At 40.1% G+C, this 24,499-nt stretch overlaps 1 protein-coding gene across 1 annotated transcript in view; it reads left to right on the top strand.

Annotated features, from left to right (window-relative positions):
• C8A (complement C8 alpha chain) overlaps positions 1-24,499 on the top strand; it is a 64,257-nt gene that overhangs the window by 6,416 nt on the left and 33,342 nt on the right. The window contains exons 2-6 of the mRNA XM_032136749.1: positions 6,483-6,576; positions 14,362-14,506; positions 15,484-15,631; positions 20,674-20,863; positions 22,709-22,909. Coding sequence (XP_031992640.1) covers positions 6,483-6,576; positions 14,362-14,506; positions 15,484-15,631; positions 20,674-20,863; positions 22,709-22,909 — 778 coding nt within the window. The remainder of the gene's footprint in view (positions 1-6,482; positions 6,577-14,361; positions 14,507-15,483; positions 15,632-20,673; positions 20,864-22,708; positions 22,910-24,499) is intronic.

Raw genomic sequence — 24,499 nt, 5'->3', positions numbered from 1 at the left:
TGGGGATATAAATGAGAAAGACAAAGTCCTTGCTCTCAGCTCTCATGAAGCTTCTGTTCTGGAAAATGTATGCAAATATTTTATATACTTTAAGTTCTATAAAGAAAATAAATTAGGAACATCCTGGTGAGTACTTTTGTGCTGCGTCAAAACATGGCAGAGAAGGTGAAAAAGGAAGTGGGCACTTTCGAAGAGGGACCAAACAGGAGGAGGAACCTTGCTTTATAACAACTCATTTCCATGGGACCAGAGAGAATGAGTCTGTCTAGCCAGGAGAACCCACTCAGTACCACAAGAGCAGCACTAAGCCTTTCCTGAGGGATCTGCCCCATGACCCAAACACCTCCCACCAGGCCCAACACTGCCACATCGGGAATCAAGTTTCAACATGAGTTTGTTTTTCTCCTCCTACTTATTACACTCATGCAATCAACATGAGTGGGGACAAATAAATTACATAGCACAAATTGCATAGCAGAGGGCAAGTAAAACAAAACCAGATAACTTTCCACTGGACTTAGCACCATGGAGGTTGCTGAAGACTGAGCACTTTCATAGTTAAATCTAAATACCTCTATTGTATGATGGAATCTCCATGTGACTGGATGGGACTGGCTCAAGATTATATAATTAGTGATAATCAAATTTTAATACAAGCTGAGCCAATTTATTAGGATAACCCCCTGGTAATCATCAGGGTTAGGCTTTCTGACCTTCTAGCCTAGGACTGGTAGTTAATTAATTATTTTCTTTTCTAAATTGCTGAAGTGGCCACATTCTGGGTGAAGTATTTGACTTGCGCGTTGCTTATTCAACTCTAGGTTTTAGACCCTTTGCCCAATATGCTGCCCTATTTTAAAAGGCAGATGGGAAGCATCTCACTTGTCCACAGCCCTATCCGAGTACATTCAATATATTTTTGATGAAGATGGAGAGGTTTGATGAGCATGTGTGAAGCTGACAAGGTTAGAGTGCTGTTAACATGTATGCCAGGCTTGTGCTCGAGATTTTACGTACATGATCTCACCCTATATTCAAAATAGTCTTGCAAACGATTTTCCGTGTTTTATAGCTATAAGAAAATTGAAGTTCAATAAGTAGCAGAAATCAGATTCAAATGCATATTTGCTGGACTCTAAACCTCTTTCTTTTACGTCGGTGTTTCAACTGTGTTACATAGTCTTACAGATGATGCATACAAAAAGAAATGGCCTGTGTTTCCCTCACAAAATTTGGGAAATGCTGGGTTAAGCAAATTAAAATGCAGAAAACTCTCTGAGCCTTTAATATGTTATCGGGCATTTTGAATCTCCAAGAATGATATGGTGTATGCAGTTTATCCAAATGTATTTGACCATGGAACTTTTCTCCTCTTCCTCCCCGACCCCAGTGCATATCTCAGGAACTGGTACTCTGCAGGGTACATTTTGAGAAACTCTGCAATAGCACCATATAGACTTGTGCTCATTCTACAGATTAAAAAACTAAAAGTCAGTTAAAGCAGCTTGCTCGTAGTAGCCCAGCAGGTGAGAGGCAAACTGAAGATAAGAAGCAAAGACTCCTGAGTCCCTGTGCTCCGTATTAAATGTCTTACTGATTGAGTAGATTTTCGCCAGCTGAGAGATGCCTTAAAAATATTTTCCAAGATTTATTAGGCCATGGAATTATGAATGGCTCCTTAAGTAATTAAAAAATTTATACAGTTCTTTTGGAAAGCCATTTGGCAATATGTGCCATAAGCTCTAAAATCCCTTCAATGCAGTCATCCCACTCTACAGGATATATCTTCAATAAATAACTTGAATACAGAAAAACTGGGGACTCAATAATCTAATTGTTTAATATAAGGGGAATGGAACAATGTGTATTACCATAAATAGTTTATGTTTCTGCTCTATTATTAAGTGGAAGAATCAGGATATAAAATGTAATACTCAGTATGACCTCAATATGTTATGAAAATAAACAGAAGAAAATATAACTAAATATTAATGATAGTAAAATTTGGGGCAACTCTTTTCATTTATAATCTTTCCTATGTTCTCTGTAATGAGAATGTATTACTTTTATAATCATCAAAAAATGAACTATATTGAAAAATTTATTGGAATAATAAAATGTTGGTCACATTGGTATTGGCTAAAAGGTTGGAGCCCTGTAATGACTTGAATGAATGGTCCTGGTGTACTTTCTGTACTCTGGCCTCCGTGATAGCATTAGCATGTATGCCTCTGTCTAGACATCATGTCACAAGGCTTTTAAAACTACAGCAATACACCAACTCCTCTCTGTCTAGGCTTTTGCTTCCATCCATTAGTACTGTTTCCCTCCAGTCTGACACATAATGCAGTCTCTATGGGCTTACAATGACATTATCTTGACAATTGTGTAGTGAGATGCAGAAATAATGCTAGAGTCCTTTTCTGTTCTCAAACCTTCTCCCTATACCTTCTCTCTCTCCTTCCAATTCTCCATGCTCCCCCATTTCAAACTTTTATTATTAGAACAGTCTATTAGAAAAAGGACGTGTGTAACAAACCCTGAGCCGTTTGAATGTCGAGATACCAGGATCTAATTTAATTTAGATTATAAGAATCAGGTTCAAATAAATATCTCAACAATGTCACTGTCTATATCCCAGAAATTGGTTTTATTATTTCCCTTCCCTCCCTCTCCCACACCCTTCCCTCCCTCCCTCACACCCTTCCCTCCCTCCCTCCCTCCCTCCCTTCCTTCCTTTCTTCCTTCCTTCCTTCTTTCCTTCCTTCCTTCCTTTTTTCCCTCCCTCTTTCCCTTCCTTCTTTTTTTCCTTTCGTAAATATTTACTGAGCACTTTCCAAGGGTCTGGCCCATGATAGGTGCTGGGAACTCTGTAGAAAATATAGACAGTATCTGCATTCATAGAGCCTAGAATCTGGTAGAGAAGAAATAAATTATACAAATATTACAAGTTCGATAATTGAGTATTGAGAAAATGTGCAGAGATTGACCAAATCATATGAAGGAGGTTTTCAACCAGTCTGGATATCAGGAAATATTTCCCTAAGGAATTGATGTTTATGATGAGAATGAAAGATACATATGAATTAACCAAAGTAAAGAGGTAGATAATTGGATTCATTCAATTATCTAATGATAATGGGATTTACAGTTAGGTGTGATTGAGGGAACAGTAGGGTCTAGGTGTTTAGAATATAGGTAAGATTGTAAAGTGATGAATAATTGAATCAAAACTGGTTATAAAGGTAAATAAAGAGAAGAGGGGGTCTTATGGAAAGGGAGGAAGCTTAGATGTCGAGATAATGGAGATCCCAATGAGGTTCAAGCAAATGTGCAGTGGGAATCCCCTTAAGCATATAAGATAGAAGAACGAGAGGCTATGGAGCCCCCAAGTAACTATTCACAGGTGATTCATGAATGAATGACTTGGAGGAGGAGTTGTTTTAGAGAGTGAGAGGGTTCAAAAGAGAAGATAATTACAGATAAGGAAGAGGAGCAACTGAGCAACCAGAAAGTTGGATGACTCGTTTATAAGGATGATGAGTCTCCCAGCATGATGACAGGAATTGATGTAGGGGGAAGATTGTGAGCTGGGCAATGAGGTTTTCTTTGAAGGGATGAGAGGGCTTGTGCCTGCTAGCACCATGTTACAAATTAGAGTTTCTCAAAGTGTGTTCTGCAGACCCCAGAAAGTCCCCAATATCTTCTCAGGGGATCTGTAAGTTCGAAACAGTTCTCATAATATTGGTAAGACATTATTTTCCCCTTTTACTGTGTTTACTGTTGCACTGATGGTACAGAGGCACCAGCAGATAAAACTGCTAGGGCCTTGGTCAAAATCAAGGCAGTGGCACTAAACTCATAGGAAAAAACAAACAAACAAACAAAATTCCTAAGTTTTAAGTTTTACTTAAGAAATTCCTTCTAGAAGCAGTAAGAATTGTTAATTTAATTAAACCTCAATCCTTGAATAGATGTGACTTAAATATTCTATGTAACAAAAATGGGAAGAATGCATAAAGAAATCACTGAGAATACGCTGAGTATGATGGTTGTCTTGAGGAAAAGCAATTATTTGAGCTGTAAGTTAAGGTAGCCACTTGTCTTACTACTTGGACTACTATAACAAATTACCATAGACTGGATGGTTTAAGCAGCAAGCATTTATTCTTCACAGTTCTGGAGGCTGGGAAGTCCAAGATCAAGGCACTGGCAGATTCAGTGTCTGGTGAGGGCCTACCTCTTTGGTTAACAGGTGATCGTCTTCTAGCTGTGTCCTCACGTGGTGGAAGGGATGTGGGAGGTCCCTGTGATCCCTTTAATGAGGGCACTAATTCCATTCATGAGGGCTTCACCCTCATGACCTAGTCACCTCCCAAAAGCCCCACTTCCTAATACCATCAGATTGGGGATTAGGTTTCAACATATAAATATTGGGGGGACATAAACATCAGTCAATAAGACCACTTTTTTTCCTGGAACACCATTTTTTCTTGATGAAAAACCTACCAAACTATGGTTATTTGGGCTTAGATATTTGGCATGCATTGTATACAAAAATGCAGAGACCCTATCATTTCAAGGAAAACAAATAAAATTACTTGTTACTAATGACAAGATTTGAGCTTCTATGAGAAAATTAAAATTTGGGGAAACATATCCACTACCATGAACTTGACGAGATCACTGGTGATATTAACAGGTTTGATGTTTAGATATTATACAGTGAAATGCATTAATATTTGTAAGGCACATACTCAGTGAACCATTATTTTCCAAATTTCAAATGCCTGATGTCATAAAAATTGTATATGGGCACAAGATCCATTCAAAGTGTAAAGACCAATGGATTTTAATGTGACAGAGAGCAAAAAACTCACTGATATGCTTTCAGGTTCCACATGCCACTACCATGTAAGAAATTGCCACTCGTCAAGTTTTCATGTAATACCAAAGGAGAACATCCACAGTTATTGGAAAAGGCTGTTAAAACCCTCCTCCCCTTTTCAACTACATAACCATGTGAGGCTGAGTTTTCTTCATAGATTTCAACCAAATCAACATATAGCAACAGATTGGATGAAGAAGCAGAAATAAGATTCCAGCTACTTTCTACTAAACCAGACGTTAAAGGGATTTGCAAAAATGTACATTTATGGTAACATGTAATATGTTTGTTATTTGTAATTTTAAATAAGTTAATAAATATTTTTTAAATTTCTCAGTTTTAATTTTGAATTCTGTGAATATTGGTAGATCTAGCCCACTTGCCAGCTCTTTGGAGTCTTTAGTAATTTGCTGAAATGTAAAGGTATCCTGAGACCAAAGGTTTGAGAACCAGAGTTAAAGATAGACAAAATTGGCTGAACTATTCCATGGCTCCTTGTGCCGAGTTTCAACTTAGGTGTCATTATTCATCAAATTCATTACATAATTAGCATGAGATTTGCAACACTTTCTGTTCCTACACTAGGGTTATAATCATGCCATTCATCACAGCAGTGGCTGCCTGGCTCTCAGACGCTGTGGTAACTCTAGTGTTAACAATGTTCCCACTTTCCCAGTGGGCCAACCTGGCTTTGAAGTTGTAGCAGTGGTGCTATGGGAAGAGGCTAATGTGGAAGCCAGGCAAGCTTGTGGCTTGTCCCTCTTTCCCTGAGTAGGCTTTTTAATTGGTGAGGGGGAAGTATAGGGTAAGAGAAGGATCGTGGGCTTGGAGATACACTCTCTCATGTCTGTTGGCTGATTCATAAAATGAGGCAGTAGCATGATGAGGAGCAGGAAATGGGTTTTGCCACCAAACCAACTAGTTCCAATTTTGCCTCTGTCATTCCTGGGCTATGACTTCAGGGCTACTTAGCTTTTAGGAATCCCAGCTTTCTTACACTGTACATAAAATAGATCTAATAATATTTATCTCCAAGGATTGTCATAGGGATTAAATGAGATAATCCACATATTGTCCTAGCATGTAATAATGAAAATCATCTTGTAGTAAACCTTTCATAAGCATTTCAATGCACTTTCAATAACCCTTTTAGGTAATGTTTTTAATTTAGTTTTATAGATAGGAAAGCTCTACTTCAGAGATATTAAGTAATTTACTCAAGTTTTCAGTCAGCAAGTGGTTAAGACTCAAACCCAATCCTCTTACCCCAGACTCCACATTCTTAACCACTGAGCTTTCTGCTACTTTGGCTCTTCAAAAATTGTTAGCCCTCTTTAATATTCTTCTCTCTAAAATTATAATAATTTGATGCATGGGGGACTGATATAGTGTTAAAGGGATAATTTATATAAATCCTCTAGCACCATACACTCTTTCATTTCTGTTGGCATTTCTACATAAAGTAGGAGTACAATAAATGTTCATTCCTCATTTCTTCCAAACCATGTTTTACTGGAAGGAAAATGTGCACAGCTTTCTCATTTGCTTAAATTTTGCATCTCAAAATTGATGCAGGGATCTTTCCTTTCTTTAGGAGAGTAAAACGGGCAGCTACACCCTCAGCAGTTACCTGCCAGCTGAGCAACTGGTCAGAGTGGACAGATTGCTTTCCATGCCAGGACAAAAAGGTAAGACACTTACAACCGGTTTTGGGGCATTTTATATTTCATATGTGTATTAGGAATTCAAATGGAGATTAAGCAGTCCACTATGTGTAGGGGCCTGGGGAGAAATTGGGTCTAGAAATTGTTGTTTGAAATTGATTGTACATGGACAGTGAAACTTGTTTCCGTGTCTCCTGATTTTGTTTGTAAGGTAGTGTTGAGTGAGGCTGCAAAAGATATATGTTATGGCTCATAGGCAGAAAAGTCGCTATCTGTGCATGGGCACCTTTGTTTCTCTCTGAGTCATGGTAAATCTATTGCCCACTAGTGAGGGTCTTCTGGAGGAAGTAATAGCTTAGAAACAAAATACCAAGCTGCCCATGAGGAGATGAGATAATCCAAGGGACGTCGCAGAGTGTGTTCTTGAGAATTCCACTTTCATATATTGAAAAGACCAACACACCCAATGAAGAGAGGTGTGTCTACTTTGCCTATCTAAATGACTTTGAATAGTTCAAAATGATCCCTAGTACCATTGACATATGAAAGGAAGAGGGATGTTGAGAGCCCTCCACTCAGGCAGAGGGAGTATTAAAATTCTGACTTTGTTCAGAATCCCTGGCTCACAGTAATAATAAAACATAGTCAGCCAGGTGTGAGGGCTCACACCTGTAATCCCAGCACTTTGGGAGGCTGAGGCAGAAGGATTACTTGAGCCCAGGAGTTCAAGACCAGCCTGGGCAACATAGCAAGACTTGGTCTCTACAAAAAATACACACACACAAAAAATTAGCTGGGCATGGCAGTGCACACCCATAGTCCCAGCTACTCAGGAGGCTGAGGCAGGAGGATCACTTGAGCCCAGGGGTTTGAGCCTGCTGTGAGCTTAGATTGTGCCACTGCACTCCAGCTTAGGTGACACAGCCAGACTCTGTCTCATAAATAAATAAATACATAATAAAACACAGTGTAACTTCTAGTCTGTTTTATTATTGTTTTAAAATTTCCTTCAGACACACATGCCTGTATCAGATGCTCCCTTCCCCACTCGGCATACCACTCACTGCCTGAACCTTGTCTATTAGCACATTACTGCCAAGTTTGAGTGTTAAGATTCAGTTCTGCAGTTTAGATCCGGCTTTGCCTCTTATCTGCATTGTTACTTTGGGAATATTTTTAATCATCTCTGTGCCTCAGTTTCATTATGTATAAATTGGAGTATAAGAGTACATACTTTCTAGAATGATTGTGAGCAATATATGAGTAATGCACACAAAACCCTTCTCATGCATCTGGCTCAGAATACATGTTTAAGGAATTCAAGATGTTTTCCTTCTTTTATTTTTTCATTTTTATTTAAATAGCTTTTGGGAAATGTAGGTTTTGATTACACGGTTAAGTTCTTTCGTGGTGATTTCTGAGATTTTGGTGCACCCATCACCTGAGCAGTGTATACTGTACCCAGTGTGTAGTCTTTTATTCCCTCACTCTCCCCACCCTTCCACCAGAGTCCCCAAAGTTCATTATATTATTCCTATGCTTTTGCATCCTCATAGCTTAGCTCCACTTATAAGCGAGAAGATACGATACTTGGTTTTCAATTCCTGAGTTACTTCACTTACAATAATGGCCTCCATGTCCATCCAAGTTGCTGCAAAGGCCATTAATTTCATTCCATTTTACGGTTGAGTAGTATTCCACGGTGAATATGTACCACATTTTCTTTATCCACTCGTTGGTTGATGGGCATTTAGGTTGTTTCCATATTTTTGCAATTGTGAATTGTGCTGCTATAAACATGTATTACAGTCTCTTTTGTATATAATGACTTTTTTTTTTCCTTTAGGTAGATACCCAGTAGTGAGATTACTAGCTTGAATGGTAGTTCTACTTCTAGTTATTTAAGAAATCTCCACACTGTTTTCCATAATGGTTGTACTAGTTTACATTGCCACCAGCAGTGTAAAACAGTTCCCTTTTCACCACATCCATGTCAACATCTATTATTTTTTGATTTTTTAATTATGGCCATTCTTTCAGGAGTAAGGTGGTATCTCATTACAGTTTTAATTTGTGGAATATCAGCTGTTTTTTAATAATCATCTGTGCCTTCATCTTCATTCTCAGTCCCATTGCCTTGAATTAATCCCTGCTTTTCTTTCACCTGAGTTCTTGCAGGGCTTGCGAATGGTCATCCTGCCTCCAGACCCACCACTCAGTTAGAGAGGTGCTCTGTGAATGTTCCTGATGAGTTATTGAAAATTGCATAGCTAGTAAGTGGCAGAAACACACACAATTTTGACCTAGTTCATTCAACATCAAAGCCTGAAATTTGTTATTCTGCCTCTCTCATCTCTGAGAAGTGCTGAAGAATCTTAGACTGTTCCTGTTTACATGTGTCTGATCCCTACGTGCTCATTTTGCTCTGACATCCTGTATTAGTTTCTTGAGTCCAATGGAACAAATTCCCACAAACTTGGTGGCTTAAAACAACAGAAATGTATTCTCTTACAGTTCTGGAGGCCAGAAGTCTGAAATCAAGGTATCAGCAGAGCCATGCTCCCTCTGAGAGGTGCTGGAAGGGACTCTGTTACCAGGTTGTTGCAAAAGTAATTGCAGTTTTGGCATATCGAGTAACAGCAAAAACTGCAATTACTTTTGCAGCAATCTAATATTTGCCTCTTCCAGCTTTTGGTGGCGTTGACAATCCTTACCTTGTGGCTGGATCACTGCAGTCTCTGCCTCCCTGATCACGTTGCTGCCTCATCTGTGCATCTTCTCCTCTGTGTATCTGCCTGTAATCTCTCTCTGCCTTCTTCTTACAAAGACACTGTGAGGACACTTAGTGCTATCCAGACAATCCAGGGTAATATCCTCATCTCAGAAACTTCAATAATGTCTACAAAGGCCAGCTTTCCAAATAAGGTAACGTTTACAGGTTCCATAAATTAGGACTTGATATCTTTGTGTGGCCATTATTCAACCTGTTATATATCCTAAATTAAATTTTTCTTATTTATTTCAGTTTAGACAGCAGCAGCACAAGACAATGACTTGCAGTTTAAATCAGAATAGAATTATTTCCTTAGTGACTCAAAAACACGTGTGTTTTTAAAGTAATCCTTAAAATGATTAATTCTGTTAATTAGGTGAAAGACCACCCTAGTTTTTTTTATTAATATGTTTCGTCTTCTCAAAATCATCCAAACAAAGATGTACGTTTCTGGAAGGCAACATTATCTACCAGTTAGAAAAGAAAATTATGTCTTAATGATCCCAACCACAGGCAATAGCACGGAGAAGTCCCAAAGGGAATATTGGCACCAACCTTCCTGCCACACAAATATCTCCATTATTTGATAGCAACCTAGAAAATAGGGAATCAATGGGAATGAATCTTATGGCTTGCACCATGATTCCCAGTACAGATACTATAGGAAGGATGACAATGGCAATAGTCACCATTTATTAAATAATTTGTATGTACCAGACAATTGTGCAAATGCCTTAAAAAATTATCTTGTTTGACTTTCACAGCCAACTGTAAATGACAGACATCATCATCCACTTTGTTTAGGTCACCCATTAAGAAAAAGACAGAGCCTTGATTTAAAACTTGGTCAGTCTGACTCCAAAAAGCTTCTGTGGCTGACCACTCCACACTACTGCCTCCCGCTGAAACATCCTGGAGAGTAATGAATGAAATAAGTGGTCACTTCTGTTCGTTTTGAAGTAGCCCAACAGCTGGATATAAGAATGATGATGACATTGATAACTACTATTATTGAGTGTATATCAGAAACCAGGCAAAGTGATGATTTCTTTACATGTATTATGATGAATCTTTGCAATGTTCTCAGATATATTTCATTTTAAAATGAGAAAACAGGATCAGAGATGTTAAGTAGTTGACCCAGTGATGCATATACAGTAAGTGGCAGAGCTGGAATTCTAACTCAGCTCAAAATGGGATTCCCATGGTATATTTAACTTCATAAACTTGTGAAGATTAAGTAAGATCAGGAATGTAAAGTGTTTGGCCAAGAGTAGGCACTCGATACATGGTAGCCACCATCACCATTATCAAGTTGGTAGGTACAGGTTTTAAAAATTGAATATAATTTTTTTTTTAATTATACTTTAGGTTTTAGGGTACATGTGCACAATGTGCAGGTTTGTTACATATGTATCCATGTGCCATGTTGATTTCCTGCACCCATTAACTCGTCATTTAGCATTAGGTATATCTCCTAATGCTGTCCCTCCCCCCTCCCCCCACCCCACAACAGTCCCCAGAGTGTGATGTTCCCCTTCCTGTGTCCATGAGTTCTCATTGTTCAATTCCCACCTACGAGTGAGAACATGCAGTATTTGGTTTTTTGTCGTGCGATAGTTTACTGAGAATGATGTTTTCCAGTTTCATCCATGTCCCTACAAAGGACACGAACTCATCATTTTTTATGGCTGCATAGTATTCCATGGTGTATATGTGCCACATTTTCTTAATCCAGTCTATTGTTGTTGGACATTTGGGTTGGTTCCAACTCTTTGCTATTGTGAATATGCCGCAATAAACATACGTGTGCATGTGTCTTTATAGCAGCATGATTTATAGTCCTTTGGGTATATACCCAGTAATGGGATGGCTGGGTCAAATATAATTTTTAGAGTAAGAAAGAAAATTGGCTGCTAATTCAAAGAAGGAGTACTCAGAAGCAAGTACCTACTGTGTCTGATTTTGAGTAACATTATGTGTTATTTGTTTGGAGAAGCTCAAGCCGTTACTAAACTATATTAAATCTGTTCCTATAAGTCACCGTGAAAGCACTGCAGAACAGTGGCATGTACCAGATCCCTGTTGCTCATTTAACTGTGAACTCCTCACCCCATAACATGTACAACAGATATGCTAAGGTATCCTGGCACCAATTTTCAGGCTCAAATTTGCCCTTTTGTCAAAGAAGCAAAAATGTAGTTTAGAATGACCTAACTGCAATATTCCAAGCAGCAATATTTTCTTTCTTTGGACCTTGGATAAATACCTTTACAATTCACTCCCAACCTCATTCTCAATGAAGTGGAATTATAAGCACAACATATTCATAATAAACAGCCGTAATCAAAATAGGTGTCATGTAATGGCAAATAGTTGTCTGAGTTGGAGAGCACTATACCATGCATAATGTCCTTGTTAGATATTCCATTCTCATTATGACATTGACTGGATATCTACTCAGTGCTGGCCATGTTAAAAAGTCTGAGACGCTTTCCTTCAAATAACATATAACATTAGTTGATGATAAAGGAAAAATATAGGAAACATATTTAAGATAATATATCTTAAGTTTCAAGTAGAAAATGGAGACAATAAGATCTATATGAGTTTACAAGAAAGTCAAACCTTTGGGGTAAGAATTGTGGGAAAAAGGGTGAACAGTCTTAAAAGACCTCATGGTGGAAAACAGGCTTTAAGCTATATTTTAAAGGAAGGAAAAATTTGAAAGTGAGATGAGAAGTCATTCTAAGAAGAAAAACCATGAACAAGAGTCTACAGCCAGAAATAAACATAGTATGTTTAGGAACAATGAACAAGATATATTTGGCTGAAGTCATAGTTTCATGTAAGGAAATTATAGAAATGTATTTAATGTGGATAGCAGTTACACTCCAAAGAGTGGGAATGACTAAACACTTCGGAACAGAGGAAGTAACAGATAAACCAGTGTTCTTGGAAGGCACATCTAGAAATAAACTGACATAAAGAGAGGAAAAAAAAAGAAAGAAAGAAAATTGGCTCTACGTTTCTATGCTGATCACTCCTTTATTTGCTGTGCTGAGGGGCAAGAGTGTGTGTGGGAAATTAAAATATACTGATGTTCTCCAGCTGGTCATTAATTACAGTCTCTTCCCACAGAGTTTACAAATCTCTTACTGCTGTTACTAACTGAAAGGCAGAACAGACCTATGGACAGGTTTGATCTTCACCTCTCCTTGCTACCTTTGCCATTTTGCTAATGAGCAGCTAAGGAGACAGAGGTGGGTAAGAAGAGAAGTGAGCTGCACTGCTCTACAACTCATCCATGGAATCACCTGGAAAGACTGCACATATAACAGTAAAAATGTGAAAACCACCTCTGCTTATTGAGCACCAATAATATACCAGAATTAGGGCTGGGGGCTTCTTTACACATTGTCTTACTCAGAGCTCACACAGTCCTTTCAAGGGAAAGTGCCCTTACACCCATTTCACACACTGGAAGACAGAAGCTCAGAAAAGGGAAGTGGCTTGCTCATGGGCAGTTGGTAAGAAAATCTGGGCCCTGAACCCAAGTCCATCTAATCCTCATGTCCATGCTCTATCAACTGCAGGACACAGGTGAAAGGATATTAGTCATTATAATTAGGAAAGTCGTTTAGCTCACCCACCTCATTGCACAGATTTAGAAACTGAGCCACAAAGTACCAGACCCTGATACTTCACACAGCAAGTAAGAAATTGATTGAGATAGGAAACCCACTTCTCTTGCTGCTCAAATCATTGCGTTCTTACCTACATACTAACCTTCTTAAAGGAAGGGCCCATGGGCTGAGCCAGGGAGAGAGGCACCAGGAAATACAGGGCTGCACGTTTCCTTATCGGCCACTGTGTGGTTGCTATCTGCGCTGCATATTTTGTATTATTACACATTTTATGTTCTCAACTAGACTCTAAGCTTCTTGAAGGCAGGAATAGTACCTCATGTTTCTCTGAATATCCTAGTTTTCAGCTTCCTTCTTCTACACTAGTGCCTGACACTGTACACTATATAGAAAGCATGATTATGAAACTCTAAAGTCCCAAGATTGGCATGCATTTTAATTCCTTCCTTCTGTCAAGTGTCTATTTATATGCAGGCAAGGTGGACCCAGGGACTCAGATGATGTCTTCAGAGCTTTCTTTCTCTCTCTATCTCTTGGATGGGTGCTTTCTGCATAATAGGCAAGGCATCTACAACTTGATGTCCACAGTTTCCAACAATTCCAGGAAAAAGAAGCTGTCTCTTTGTAAAAGAAAATCCCCAGAGAGAACTTGATTGGATGGGGTTGAGTCATGTGCCAATCCCCGATGCAATGATTACAACAACTAGGCAGATGTGATGCTTTGGTGAACCAGGCCTGGTTCATACTCACACATCCCTGTGACTGAGGAAGTGAGTCCATTCCCACCTGAACTATAGGAGATATATCCCCAAAGAAAGAGGGGAATTCCAGGACCAGAAGAAATGTTGCAAAGAAAAAGCAACAGATGTCTTCTAAACGTGCCTCTTGAGTACCTGACCTTAGATCAAGTGCCAAGTGTACGAAGCCAAATAAGACATGGTCCTCTCTTCTCTACCCTCAATATGCAAATTGCTCACAGTCTGGTGGGAGAGATGGAGAACTACGGGGATGCTCAATTGCAACTTCATATGCCAAGTGCTAGTAGACAGGGAAGCGAGCAACTTGCAGAATGTTACTGAAAGATTAGGAATTTCACTTCTTCAAGAAGAGGGAACAGAGGTTCTTCCTAGCAAGTAGGAAGACCCTAGAAATATCTTGTCCAGGCCTTTCATTTCATGCTTGGAGGCCCTATTCAACATTCCAATCGGTGATTGTGCCACTTCTGGTGATACACCACTGTTTATGCACATTCATCCCTCAAAAGACAGCTTCACAGGCAGCTCTCAATCATTAGATAATTATTTCTTATGTTGAGCTGAGACCTGGCTGCACAAGTCTTGGTTGATTGATTGATTGACAAGAATGTGTCTTATTCAAAATCTGATTTAGTACCGATACCGGAGCCTCTTGCAGCCAAACAAGTTTGGGGGAACCATCTGCAGTGGTGACATCTGGGATCAAGCCAGCTGCTCCAGTTCTACATCTTGTGTAAGGCAAGCACAGTGTGGACAGGATTTCCAGTGTAAGGAGACAGGTGAGTAGCATTCCAGCAGGATAACAGCTGTGCCTGTCAAAAGTGACATGTGAACACTTCCCCAGGGAGCTTATTAAAATGCATACTCCTGAGCACTTCCTCTTGAGGTTGCCATTCTGTAGGTTTGGGATGCGTCCCAGGAATCTGCATTTTAAGCCAAGCCAGCAGCCCAAGTAATTTTGATTCAACTTTGTAGGAACATCGGTTGATTCATTTAGAAAAAGACACAATTCATTCATTCACCCACTCACTGAACAAATATTATTGGCCACATATTGTGTGACAAGAAGTATGCTACCTGCTGCTAATATAGACATGAAAAAAATAATGCACCTTACCTTGATGTATGCCTAGTCTAGAGACCTAGAAGGAGTTAATTGCAATACTGTGTGATAGCCATGGGCACATACATGTGCATGGTCTAGTGGGACTTTTTCTAGGAGGAGGTTCTCAAATCTGCTTTGGGCAGTCTGGGTGGGCTTCGAAATGGTAGTTGAGTAGAGACTTGGGAAACAAAATGGAACTTTCTAGGAGAAAGAACATGCAAAAGCATGGGGATCAGAGACTGCCAATCAGCCCAGAATGTTTGCAGCATCAGGGCTTTGGGAAGAGAGGTAGGTGATGGGCAGGTAGGTGATGGGCAGATAGGGTCCGGACTATGGCATTTGGAAGAAGAGGAATGGAGAACCACTGGAGGATACTGAGCAAGGGGATTACATGGGCAGACTGGCATTTTAGAAAGATTACTGGGGGCTGCAATGTGGAGAATTAGAGAGAGAGAAACTCAGGCAATGCCCAAGCTGGGTGGCTGCAGGCGGGAGCTCATGAGGCTGGAAGGAAGGCAGAGGTAGTGAGAACAGAAAGAGCATGGGACAGATGGGAGGTTTATTTCTGAGGCAGAAAGGACTTACTGATTGTGGGTGTGGGTCGGGAGGGAGAGGGGAACCCAGGGAGCAGCCACAGTCTCTCCTTTCCAGGTCGCTGCCTGAAACGCCACCTCCTGTGCAATGGGGACCAAGACTGCCTTGATGGCTCTGATGAGGAGGACTGTGAAGATGTCAGGGCCATTGACGAAGACTGTAGCCAGTATGAACCAATTCCAGGATCACAGAAGGCAGCCTTGGGGTGAGGCCCTGACTGCTAGCTATTTAGGAGCAGGGAATGATTTGTCTTTAATCGTGAGCATTAGTTTTGAGGACAGAAGGGGGCCGTTTTGGAGGGTTCCTCTGGAGTGCATGCTGTGAGCTACTCTCATTGTCCCCAGAGATGGCTTGTCCAGTCCTGCCTATGTGACACTGCCCATGATATCCCCCCATGTCTCTGCCTGAGAGTTCTCCTCTCTTTTAGTACACCTACCCTACTGCTCCTCTCCCTTCACCCCAACGCCATTTCTAAGGCCCGTTTAAGAAGCCACAGCTTCCATGAAGCCTTCCTGATGTCTCAGAAAGATAGTTCTTCTCTGATTTAAGCCCTTGCCTTTCCAATAGCCCTGTTCACAATCTGCTTTGCACTGTAGATGCTTGCAATAACCAGGGCTAATGGTGTGACGCAGTGTAAAGAAAATGGGCTCAGGGTAAGACAGATGGGGCTTTAACCCCCACTTCCCCGTTGCTTACTTAAACCTCTCAGGGCACAGTTTCTTTATCTGTTGAGATGAAATCAGCTTGGATTCCAACTTCTCTTCATTTAACTTATGTTCAGGTTCAGTTCCTTGAATGCATCAAACTCTTTCCTTCTGAGCCTTAATCAATATTCCTGGAATATTCTTTCCCAAATTCCTACCTGGGTAACCCCTTATCTAATGTTCTGCACTGAATTGTGTCTCCCCTTATCCCCACATTTATGTGTTGAAGCTCTAACTCCCAATGTGACTGAATTAGGAAATAAGGATTTTAGAGAGGTAATTAAGGTTAAATGAGGTCATAGGGTAGGACCCTAATTCAAGAGGACTGGTGGCTTTATAAGAAGGGAAAGATATTCCAGCAATCTCTCTCTTTCCACACATGCATAGCGAATGAGCCATGTGAGGACACAGTGAAAAGGCGGCTGTCTTTGAGACAGGAAGAGAGCCTCCGGCAGAAAACAACCTTGACAACACCTTGATCTTGGACTCCTAGCCTCCAGAACCATGAGAAAATAAATTTCTGTTGTGTAGGGCACCTGGTCTATGGTATTTTGTTGTGGCAGCCCCTGCAGACTAGTACACCGAGGTACCATCTCCCCTAGGTAGTCTTTGTAACAGCCCCCTCCTCTGCTCTTGACTTTGCCTAGGTTGACTTAGTCCCCTCCCATTGCTCCCAGAGCCTCCTGCAAGTCTTATTCTCACAGCTCTTACCCAATAGGGCGGGGGACGTCTGTTGGGGTGTCTATCTGCCCAGGCTAGGGGCTCCTTGTCATCTCTGCTTCTCCAGTACCAGAACAGGGCTTAGCTCAGAGTGACGTTCTAGTATTGTTAGTCCTCTGCCACTCTTATCTTTGCCTAGGGTCTTGTCTCCTAACTTGAAAATAAACTCTTTGAGGGCAGAGATTGCTTCTGACTCAGCTTTTTTATCTCCTCAGCCCCTGTGTCAGAGCTTGTCCTATAGCCTCTCGCTGACTATTGGTTGAATTGAAACAAATCAATATGATCAGCTGGATCTTTACAGATAAGGAAATGAGGAGTTGTAGTAACTGTCATAGAGTGACCTAGCCCTGTTGCAGCCCACTCAAGGACAAGTGGGGGTTCCATGAAATGCCGCCCTCATTCATTATGGTTAATTGCTCTGAGATCAGAGCCCACATACTTGATGGAATTGAACTCTGTAAGTGCATGTAGATATACACATATAAAAAGATGAGAAAATTCTGTTTTCTGTCATACCAGCAGTATTAGTTTGCTGGGATTGCCATAACAAAACACCACATCCTGAGTGGCTTAAACAGTAGAAATTTACTTTCTCACAATTGTGGAGACTAGAAGTCTGAAGTCAGAGTGTCAGCAGAGTGGTTTCTTCTGAGGCCTCTCTCCCTGGCTTGCTGATGGCTGCCTTCTTCCTGTGTCTGCACATGTTCTTCCCTCGTACATGTCTGTGTCCTAATTTCCCCTTCCTATAAGAACACCACTCACATTGGATAACAGCCCACCATAATGACCTCACTGCAACTTAATTACCCCACTAAGGACTCTGTCTCCAAATATACTCACACTCTGAGGCTTTGGGAGTTAGAATTTCAACACATGGATGTTGGGGAGTCATAATCCAGCCCGTAACATCAATAAAAGGGGATTCTTGTTGATTTCAAAAGTGACTGTAGAATAAACAATAGAAGTGTGAAATATTGACATGTTGAAATGAAAAATAATCCCTTCCTTATTGGCAGACCATGGATCTTCTCCCATGTGATTTAACTAGAAACATCTCAAATACACTTTCTGAACAGTGTGCTTCACCCACATTGAATACTGAAACTGGTAAAATGGTCCTGCTCCACTCCAACCACTGATGTTTGATGGTTCTTCTGTTTATCTCGGATCTCAAAGGCCTTTCTTGCTCTTATTTTTTTCTAATTTAAGCATTTCCCAGATTAAAATTTTTATTTATTGTTACAGAAGTAATACATGTTTGAAATAAAAATTGAGAGTTTTCTTCCATCTTCTCTTACCTGCACTCCATCCAACAGCCGTCTCTCCCTTCCCTCCCTAGAGCTGATCCCTGTTAACAGTTTGGTGAAGATACTTCCAGATTATGTAAAAACTGCATTGGCAATATGCATTATACAGAAAATATACCTATGTGTACTGGGCATTATAGACACAGGTGTATTTTACATAAATGTGATCATGCTATACATATTGTCTGCAACTTTCATGTTTTTACTTAATAGTAGAGTTTTAAGTTTTCCCCCAAATTTTCTATCTCTTTTTAATAAGCAGCATATTCTTCTATAACATAGTTAGCAAACTATGGCCTGAAGGCCAAATTCAGCCGACTATTCTTACAAATAAAGTTTTATTGAAATACAGCTTTTACCCTGCGATGACAGAGTTGAGTAGTTGCAACACAGCCCTGTGACCTGCAAAGCCTGAAGCATTTACTATCTGGCCCTTTATTAAAAAAAATTTCCAACTCCTCACCTATAGTATAATTATATAATTATTTGACTACTTCCTATTGAAAGAGAATTAGATTATTTCCCATATTTTCCTCTTACAAACAATGCTGCAATGAACATTCTTGTACACACAGTTTTGTACACGTGTGGATATTTCTGCATAGTAAATTTCCAAAAAGTAGAACTTCTTTGACTACACCTTTCCCTTTTAACTGGGGCTTTCACAACCAGCTTTTCCAAATATATATATGCTTTATGCTTAGAGGTTATAGTATACTCTTAGGGATTACTGTTTCTTTGAGTTTTGTTCGGTCTGTTAAGAGGCTGTTTCTAAGCTACAGGCAGAAACATGTTCAATGGTCAGGAAGATAGAAACTTCAGGGGAAGTAAAGGGAAGGAGCCCAGATTTTACTATCAACAAAATCTAGGAAAAAAATCCAGCTATGACTAGAGACAAGTTATTTAATTTTTCTAAGCTTCAATTTCTGAATTTGCAAAGTTGTCATGAGGTTGAAAGCTAAACGTCTAGTAGAGTATGTGTTCAATTTATTGTAGTTATTATTACATCACTTCCACTAATATGAAGAAAGAGAATGAGAAAGAAAGAGAAAAAAGAAGTTAACATACATTGAATTGCTACAATCTGCCAGGTGCACTATAATTATCCACTTATTCCTTTGAGGTGGGTTTTATTCGCAGTTTATCCCCTGCTCCTTTCCTGCCTTGTGCCTTTTCACAGAGGCCATAAACAATCATGACTATCGCTGTGCTACAGGTAGTCACTGCATCCCTTGGGAACACAGGGAGGAAACAGCAGTTTTTCCAGAGCATTCAGAGAAGGCTGTCGACAGAAGGCAACATTTGAGTTGGCTCCTTAAGGTTAAATAGGAGTTTGAGAGACAAAAAAACAAGCAATAACTACATTATCTGTAACATAAGAGGCTTTGATTGTCAGGTCTTAGAACTCTTAGCCAACTCAACGGTTTTTGTTCCATTAACTTTCCCTTTTTAGAAAATTATAGCTGTACTTCACCTGCTTGACATTATTTTACCTGAATATGGTAAAACCATCCATATCCTAAAACATGGAACCTGGGCTGATGATTTTTAAATACTCTAGAAAGGGAAGTATAGAGAAATATTTCTGGAAGAGTGTTGGGCTAGGGAAAAGTAAGCATAATTTGTTGAATGCCTAATAGGTACTTTACTGCTGTTTTAGTTTCATACTCTCAGCTTCACAAAAACCATGAGAGGTAGGTATTATTATGTCTATTCTTTAAATGAGGAAAACAAAATGCAGAGAGCTTCTAGATTGTGTTCAAAGTCACACAGCTAATAAGTGGCAAAGCTGGAAATTAAACAATTACCACAACAGCAACCTTTATTCAGTCCTTAATGTATGCTGAGCACAATTATGATTTCTTTACATGTTTCAACCATTTAACTCTATGAGGGCAGTAGTATTTAAGAACTGCTTTTTACAAAGGCCTAAACCGAGGCACAGAGAGGTTAAATAATATGCCTGAGGTCACACAGCTAGATGTGGCAGAGATGGGAAATGGGCCCAGACTGTCTGGCTGCTGCCCTTGGATTCATGATAATTGCACATCTTCTTCTCTAACTTATTCAACAAATATTTAGGGCTGCTTCCCATGTGGGAATATGATTCTAGATGCTAAATAGGACTGTCGAGATGATCTAGGTAAAGGAAAACTGAAGGCTCAGGCCAGCCCATTTAGTCTCCAAGTGTTACCTAAAGTGGCCCATAAGCTTCTTGGAGGAACCCCAGGGCTCCACAGAACATAGATTGAGAAACTATTACTTGTACCAGCTACAACATCTTTCAGAAGATGACATTATATGCCACCTTGCCTTTCTAATTCTCTCTCCTAAAAGGTGCTTTTGCTTTTTAATTTCCAACTTTTATTTTAAGTTCAGGGGTACATGTGCAGGATGTGCAGGTTTGTCACATAGGTAAACGTGTGCCACGGTGGTTTAATACACAGATCATCCCATCACCCAGGTATAAAATCCAGCATCCACTAGCTATTTAGAAGCTGCTTTGTTCCATGTAGGTACAATATCCTGACCCAGGAAGATGCTCAGAGTGTGTACGATGCCAGTTATTATGGGGGCCAGTGTGAGACGGTATACAATGGGGAATGGAGGGAGCTTCGATACGACTCCACCTGTGAACGTCTCTACTATGGAGATGATGAGAAATACTTTCGGAAACCCTACAACTTTCTGAAGTACCACTTTGAAGTAAGTCTGAACAGGGGGGCTCTGAGGCCACTGTGGTGTAGGTGGCAGAGAGGCAGAGGCCTATTTGTGGAGATGACTTGCTCTGGAAGCTTTTGTTCTCTATAAAGTTTGCTGGTGGCTGAAGTCTCCTTCATACCCATCCCCACACATGCTTAGTGTTGAAGGGAGCTGAGAGGCAGATCATAAATGTGGCTACCCACCTGCTAAATCTTGGCTCCATTCCAAAATCAGTAAAATAGATCTGAGGCTTTATTATCTGGGCTGCCAATCAGACAACCTATTTCCAAGTTGTGGCTCTGTTAGACTATATACAAGACTGTTAGCAGCTAACTCACTGCCCTCCGTGGGCCCAGTTTTCTAATCTGTAGAATGTGGGGGAGGACAGGGCGTAGACGAGCAGGATTCTGAGACCTGTGCTTTTGTTTCACCAATGGCAGCTCACACTGATCATTTTCATGTCTTGGCTCTTTGTATGTGATTTTGTGCGAAGCAAGGGTTCTTCTGTACAAAAATGCTTGCAAATTGCTGATGATCACTAAGACTCTTTCCATCTCTACGATTTGGTGGTCTCTTGGTCACTTGGAGCTCATGATCAGGCAAGAGTCTATTCATGGCCATTAATTTTCTTACCTGTCATCCTTTGGGTGAAACATCCACACAGCAAACATCATAGAATGCTTAACATGTGTCAGATCTTCTACTTTCACACAAATTCTCCCATTTAATCCTCACAACACAATAGGACAGATATTATCATTGCCTCATTTTAGACATTAAGAAAAAGAAACACAAAGGGTTAAAGTGTCAGGATCAAACTCTACCGTAGTTGGTGGCAGAGACAAGACCCAAACCTAGATCTGTCTGAACTAAGTCCACAACATTTAGAAGAGGAGATAGATTATACACTTTCTAGAGAGAGATAGTAGGATCCTAGGATTCTGAACAAAATACTGACAGAAAATAAGGCCAAGCTTATAGGGCCTGTTTTTAAGAAGTTTGCTTCCCCAACCCCACTCCAACCTCTACTCTCTATCAGGCCAATGGTAAACTAAGGTGGAAGACATAGGCTCAAGGAAGGTCTTGGGCCTATGTATCAGGCAAGACGGACTAAGTGCTTTGGGCACAAAGAATTCTCAGATCTCAGCAGCTGAAGCAACAACACCTTGCTTATGCTACTTGTCCACCCTAAGGTAGAAAGGTAGAAAGGAAACTGACCATCACAGACACTCAGGGACTCAAGGTAATGGAGGCTCCATTTCAACACATGCTCTCATGGTTGCAAAGCAAACTATTCACAGGCTCAGAAGGCTTACTTCATTGGCTCAAACAAGGCCAAGACCATGCCTCAGTTCAAGTCAGCAGAGAAATGAAATCCTGTATACACTACCTGAGACAATCCAAATCTGCAGGTTTCCTTTGCTTCTTTCCTCCCAGGCTCCTGCCCAGATGTGGCTTTCTGTATCTCACTATTGCAAAGACAAGCAGCCAGCCTTCTCTCCTTGAAGGATAAGCCAGCCAGAAAGAAATCCACACTCAGAGCAATATAGCATTTGATCAGAATCATCTGCGTCCGTATATGTGTGTGTGTGCGCGCATGCGTGTGTGTGTGTGCAAGCACATGTGGTGTGTAAATAAGTATTTTATCAGTACCACTAAACACTAACAATGCTGTGTTTTCTATATTTTAATAAGTATCAGTCTAATGACTGGATTGCCTTATAAAAGAATTATCTACCATAATCTAAAATTTTAGATATTTTACAAAGCAAAGATTTAAGTATTAAATATGAACTGAGAAATGGCTCTAGGTGCACAAAGCTAACATCTATTCATTTTTTTTTTCAGGCCCTGGCAGATACTGGAATCTCCTCAGAGTTTTATGATAATGCAAATGACCTTCTTTCTAAAGTTAAAAAAGACAAGTCTGACTCATTTGGAGTGACCATCGGCATAGGCCCGGCCGGCAGCCCTTTAATGGTGGGTGTAGGTGTATCCGAGTCAGAAGACGCTTCGTTCTTGAATGAATTAAACAAGTATAATGAGGAGGTATTCAAACATAATGTCTGTGTCTTACAGTATTCCATAATATACACTGAACACGTATTACCTTAATTGCATTAAGAAGTACAGTAGTAATTGAACCTTAATTTGCTTGTGTAATTGGAAATGTCTGATCAGTGGTAATCAGGTTTGTTTTTCTTATTACGCTTTTGCACACAGAATCATCACAAAGGGAATAAAATTGAATGATAAGACTAGGACTCTTATCACTTTGTTCCCCCACCCCCGACCATCACTTTTTATGGTTACCTGGAGCATATAGGGAAATGTGTAGAATGGTAATGTTTTAAGAGAAACAGCCGGACCCTCTAAATTTCACTTGGAAGAATTGTAAAGCAAGCCTTGCTTTTCCAAAAAAAAGAAGGGCTGGTATGCTAAAAAAAAAAATACTTCATTTTTCCAGCAAACCTTCACCATTAAGTGCCTATTATCCTGAGGGGTCCATAAATGCTTCCTTGAGGAAAGAACGTTCATCTAAGCTTAGATCTAAAGATTAGTGCAAATTGTCCAGACAAAGGGAGACAAAAGTTGGCAGACAAGTGCTCTAGGCGTGGAAATCAGCATGTGCGAGGGCCTGGAGATGAGGAAGCCACACAAAACTTGGGATTGAAAGTACTTCAGCCAGCTGAAGCACAGGGTGGGAAAGGAAAACAGAGAGTGATGAGGTTGGAGAGGTAATCAGGTGGCCAGGGGAATATTTATTGAATTAATTAGAAGCTTACTAAAAATTCTCAATAGCATTAATACCAAGACTATGGATCAAGTTGGGGTTAAAAAATTATCTTGAATGATGAAAATATAGTTATAAAAATTAACTTACTCAACACACATAAACTGAGTCCTAGAGCTTTGCCAACGAATTAGCTATTGAGCTGAAGGTAAGGTCCTATATTGTTCTAAGGGTTATCTGTAGCGTGTTAATATGGACTTTCCTAAATGCACGTGGACTCCTCAAACTTCCATCATCACTTTGAATCAAGGCTTCTATTGCCTGAAAGTAAAGCCCATAGATGGCCATCTTCCTGTAAAACCAATCCAAAATTCTTCTAGTGCTGTCTCTTATTTTTTTATATAAAGACCCTGCTTTTCTTTATTACTTAGTTCAAGATTACTATTTGAATATAAACTCCATGGGGGCAGGAGCCTATTTCATTCAAGATTATGTCCTCTGCACCTAGTGTAATGCATTCTACTATAGGCATTGTAGATCTTTGCTCAATAACTTCAATTGACTGACATTTCAGCATGTCACTAAAGATATCTTAAACACAATTTTTAATGGATACGTAATATTAGCATAGGAGGTTTCACAATGCAGTGCTTTGATTAGCACTAGGAGAAGTGTGGGGATGGGAATAGATTGGGAAAAGAACAGAAGGGTGAAGCACAATGAAGAAACCATTGTAGTAGCTCACCCAGGTGAGAGTTGATGAGAACTTGACCTAGGCAGGGGCAGTGGGAACAGAGATGGAGGTGTGGGGGAAGTCTGGCACACATTGGTGCCTAATATGTGCTTGTGACATATAGTAGTTCTCCATTACATGTATTTGTGTTCATATACGTGTTTATATATAT

Source organism: Hylobates moloch, unplaced genomic scaffold (assembly GCF_009828535.3).
Source record: "Hylobates moloch isolate HMO894 unplaced genomic scaffold, HMol_V3 SCAFFOLD_18, whole genome shotgun sequence".
Lineage (NCBI taxonomy): Eukaryota > Metazoa > Chordata > Mammalia > Primates > Hylobatidae > Hylobates > Hylobates moloch.
Note: the sequence above shows the minus strand (reverse complement) of the source record. Positions and strands in the feature narration are given on the sequence as shown.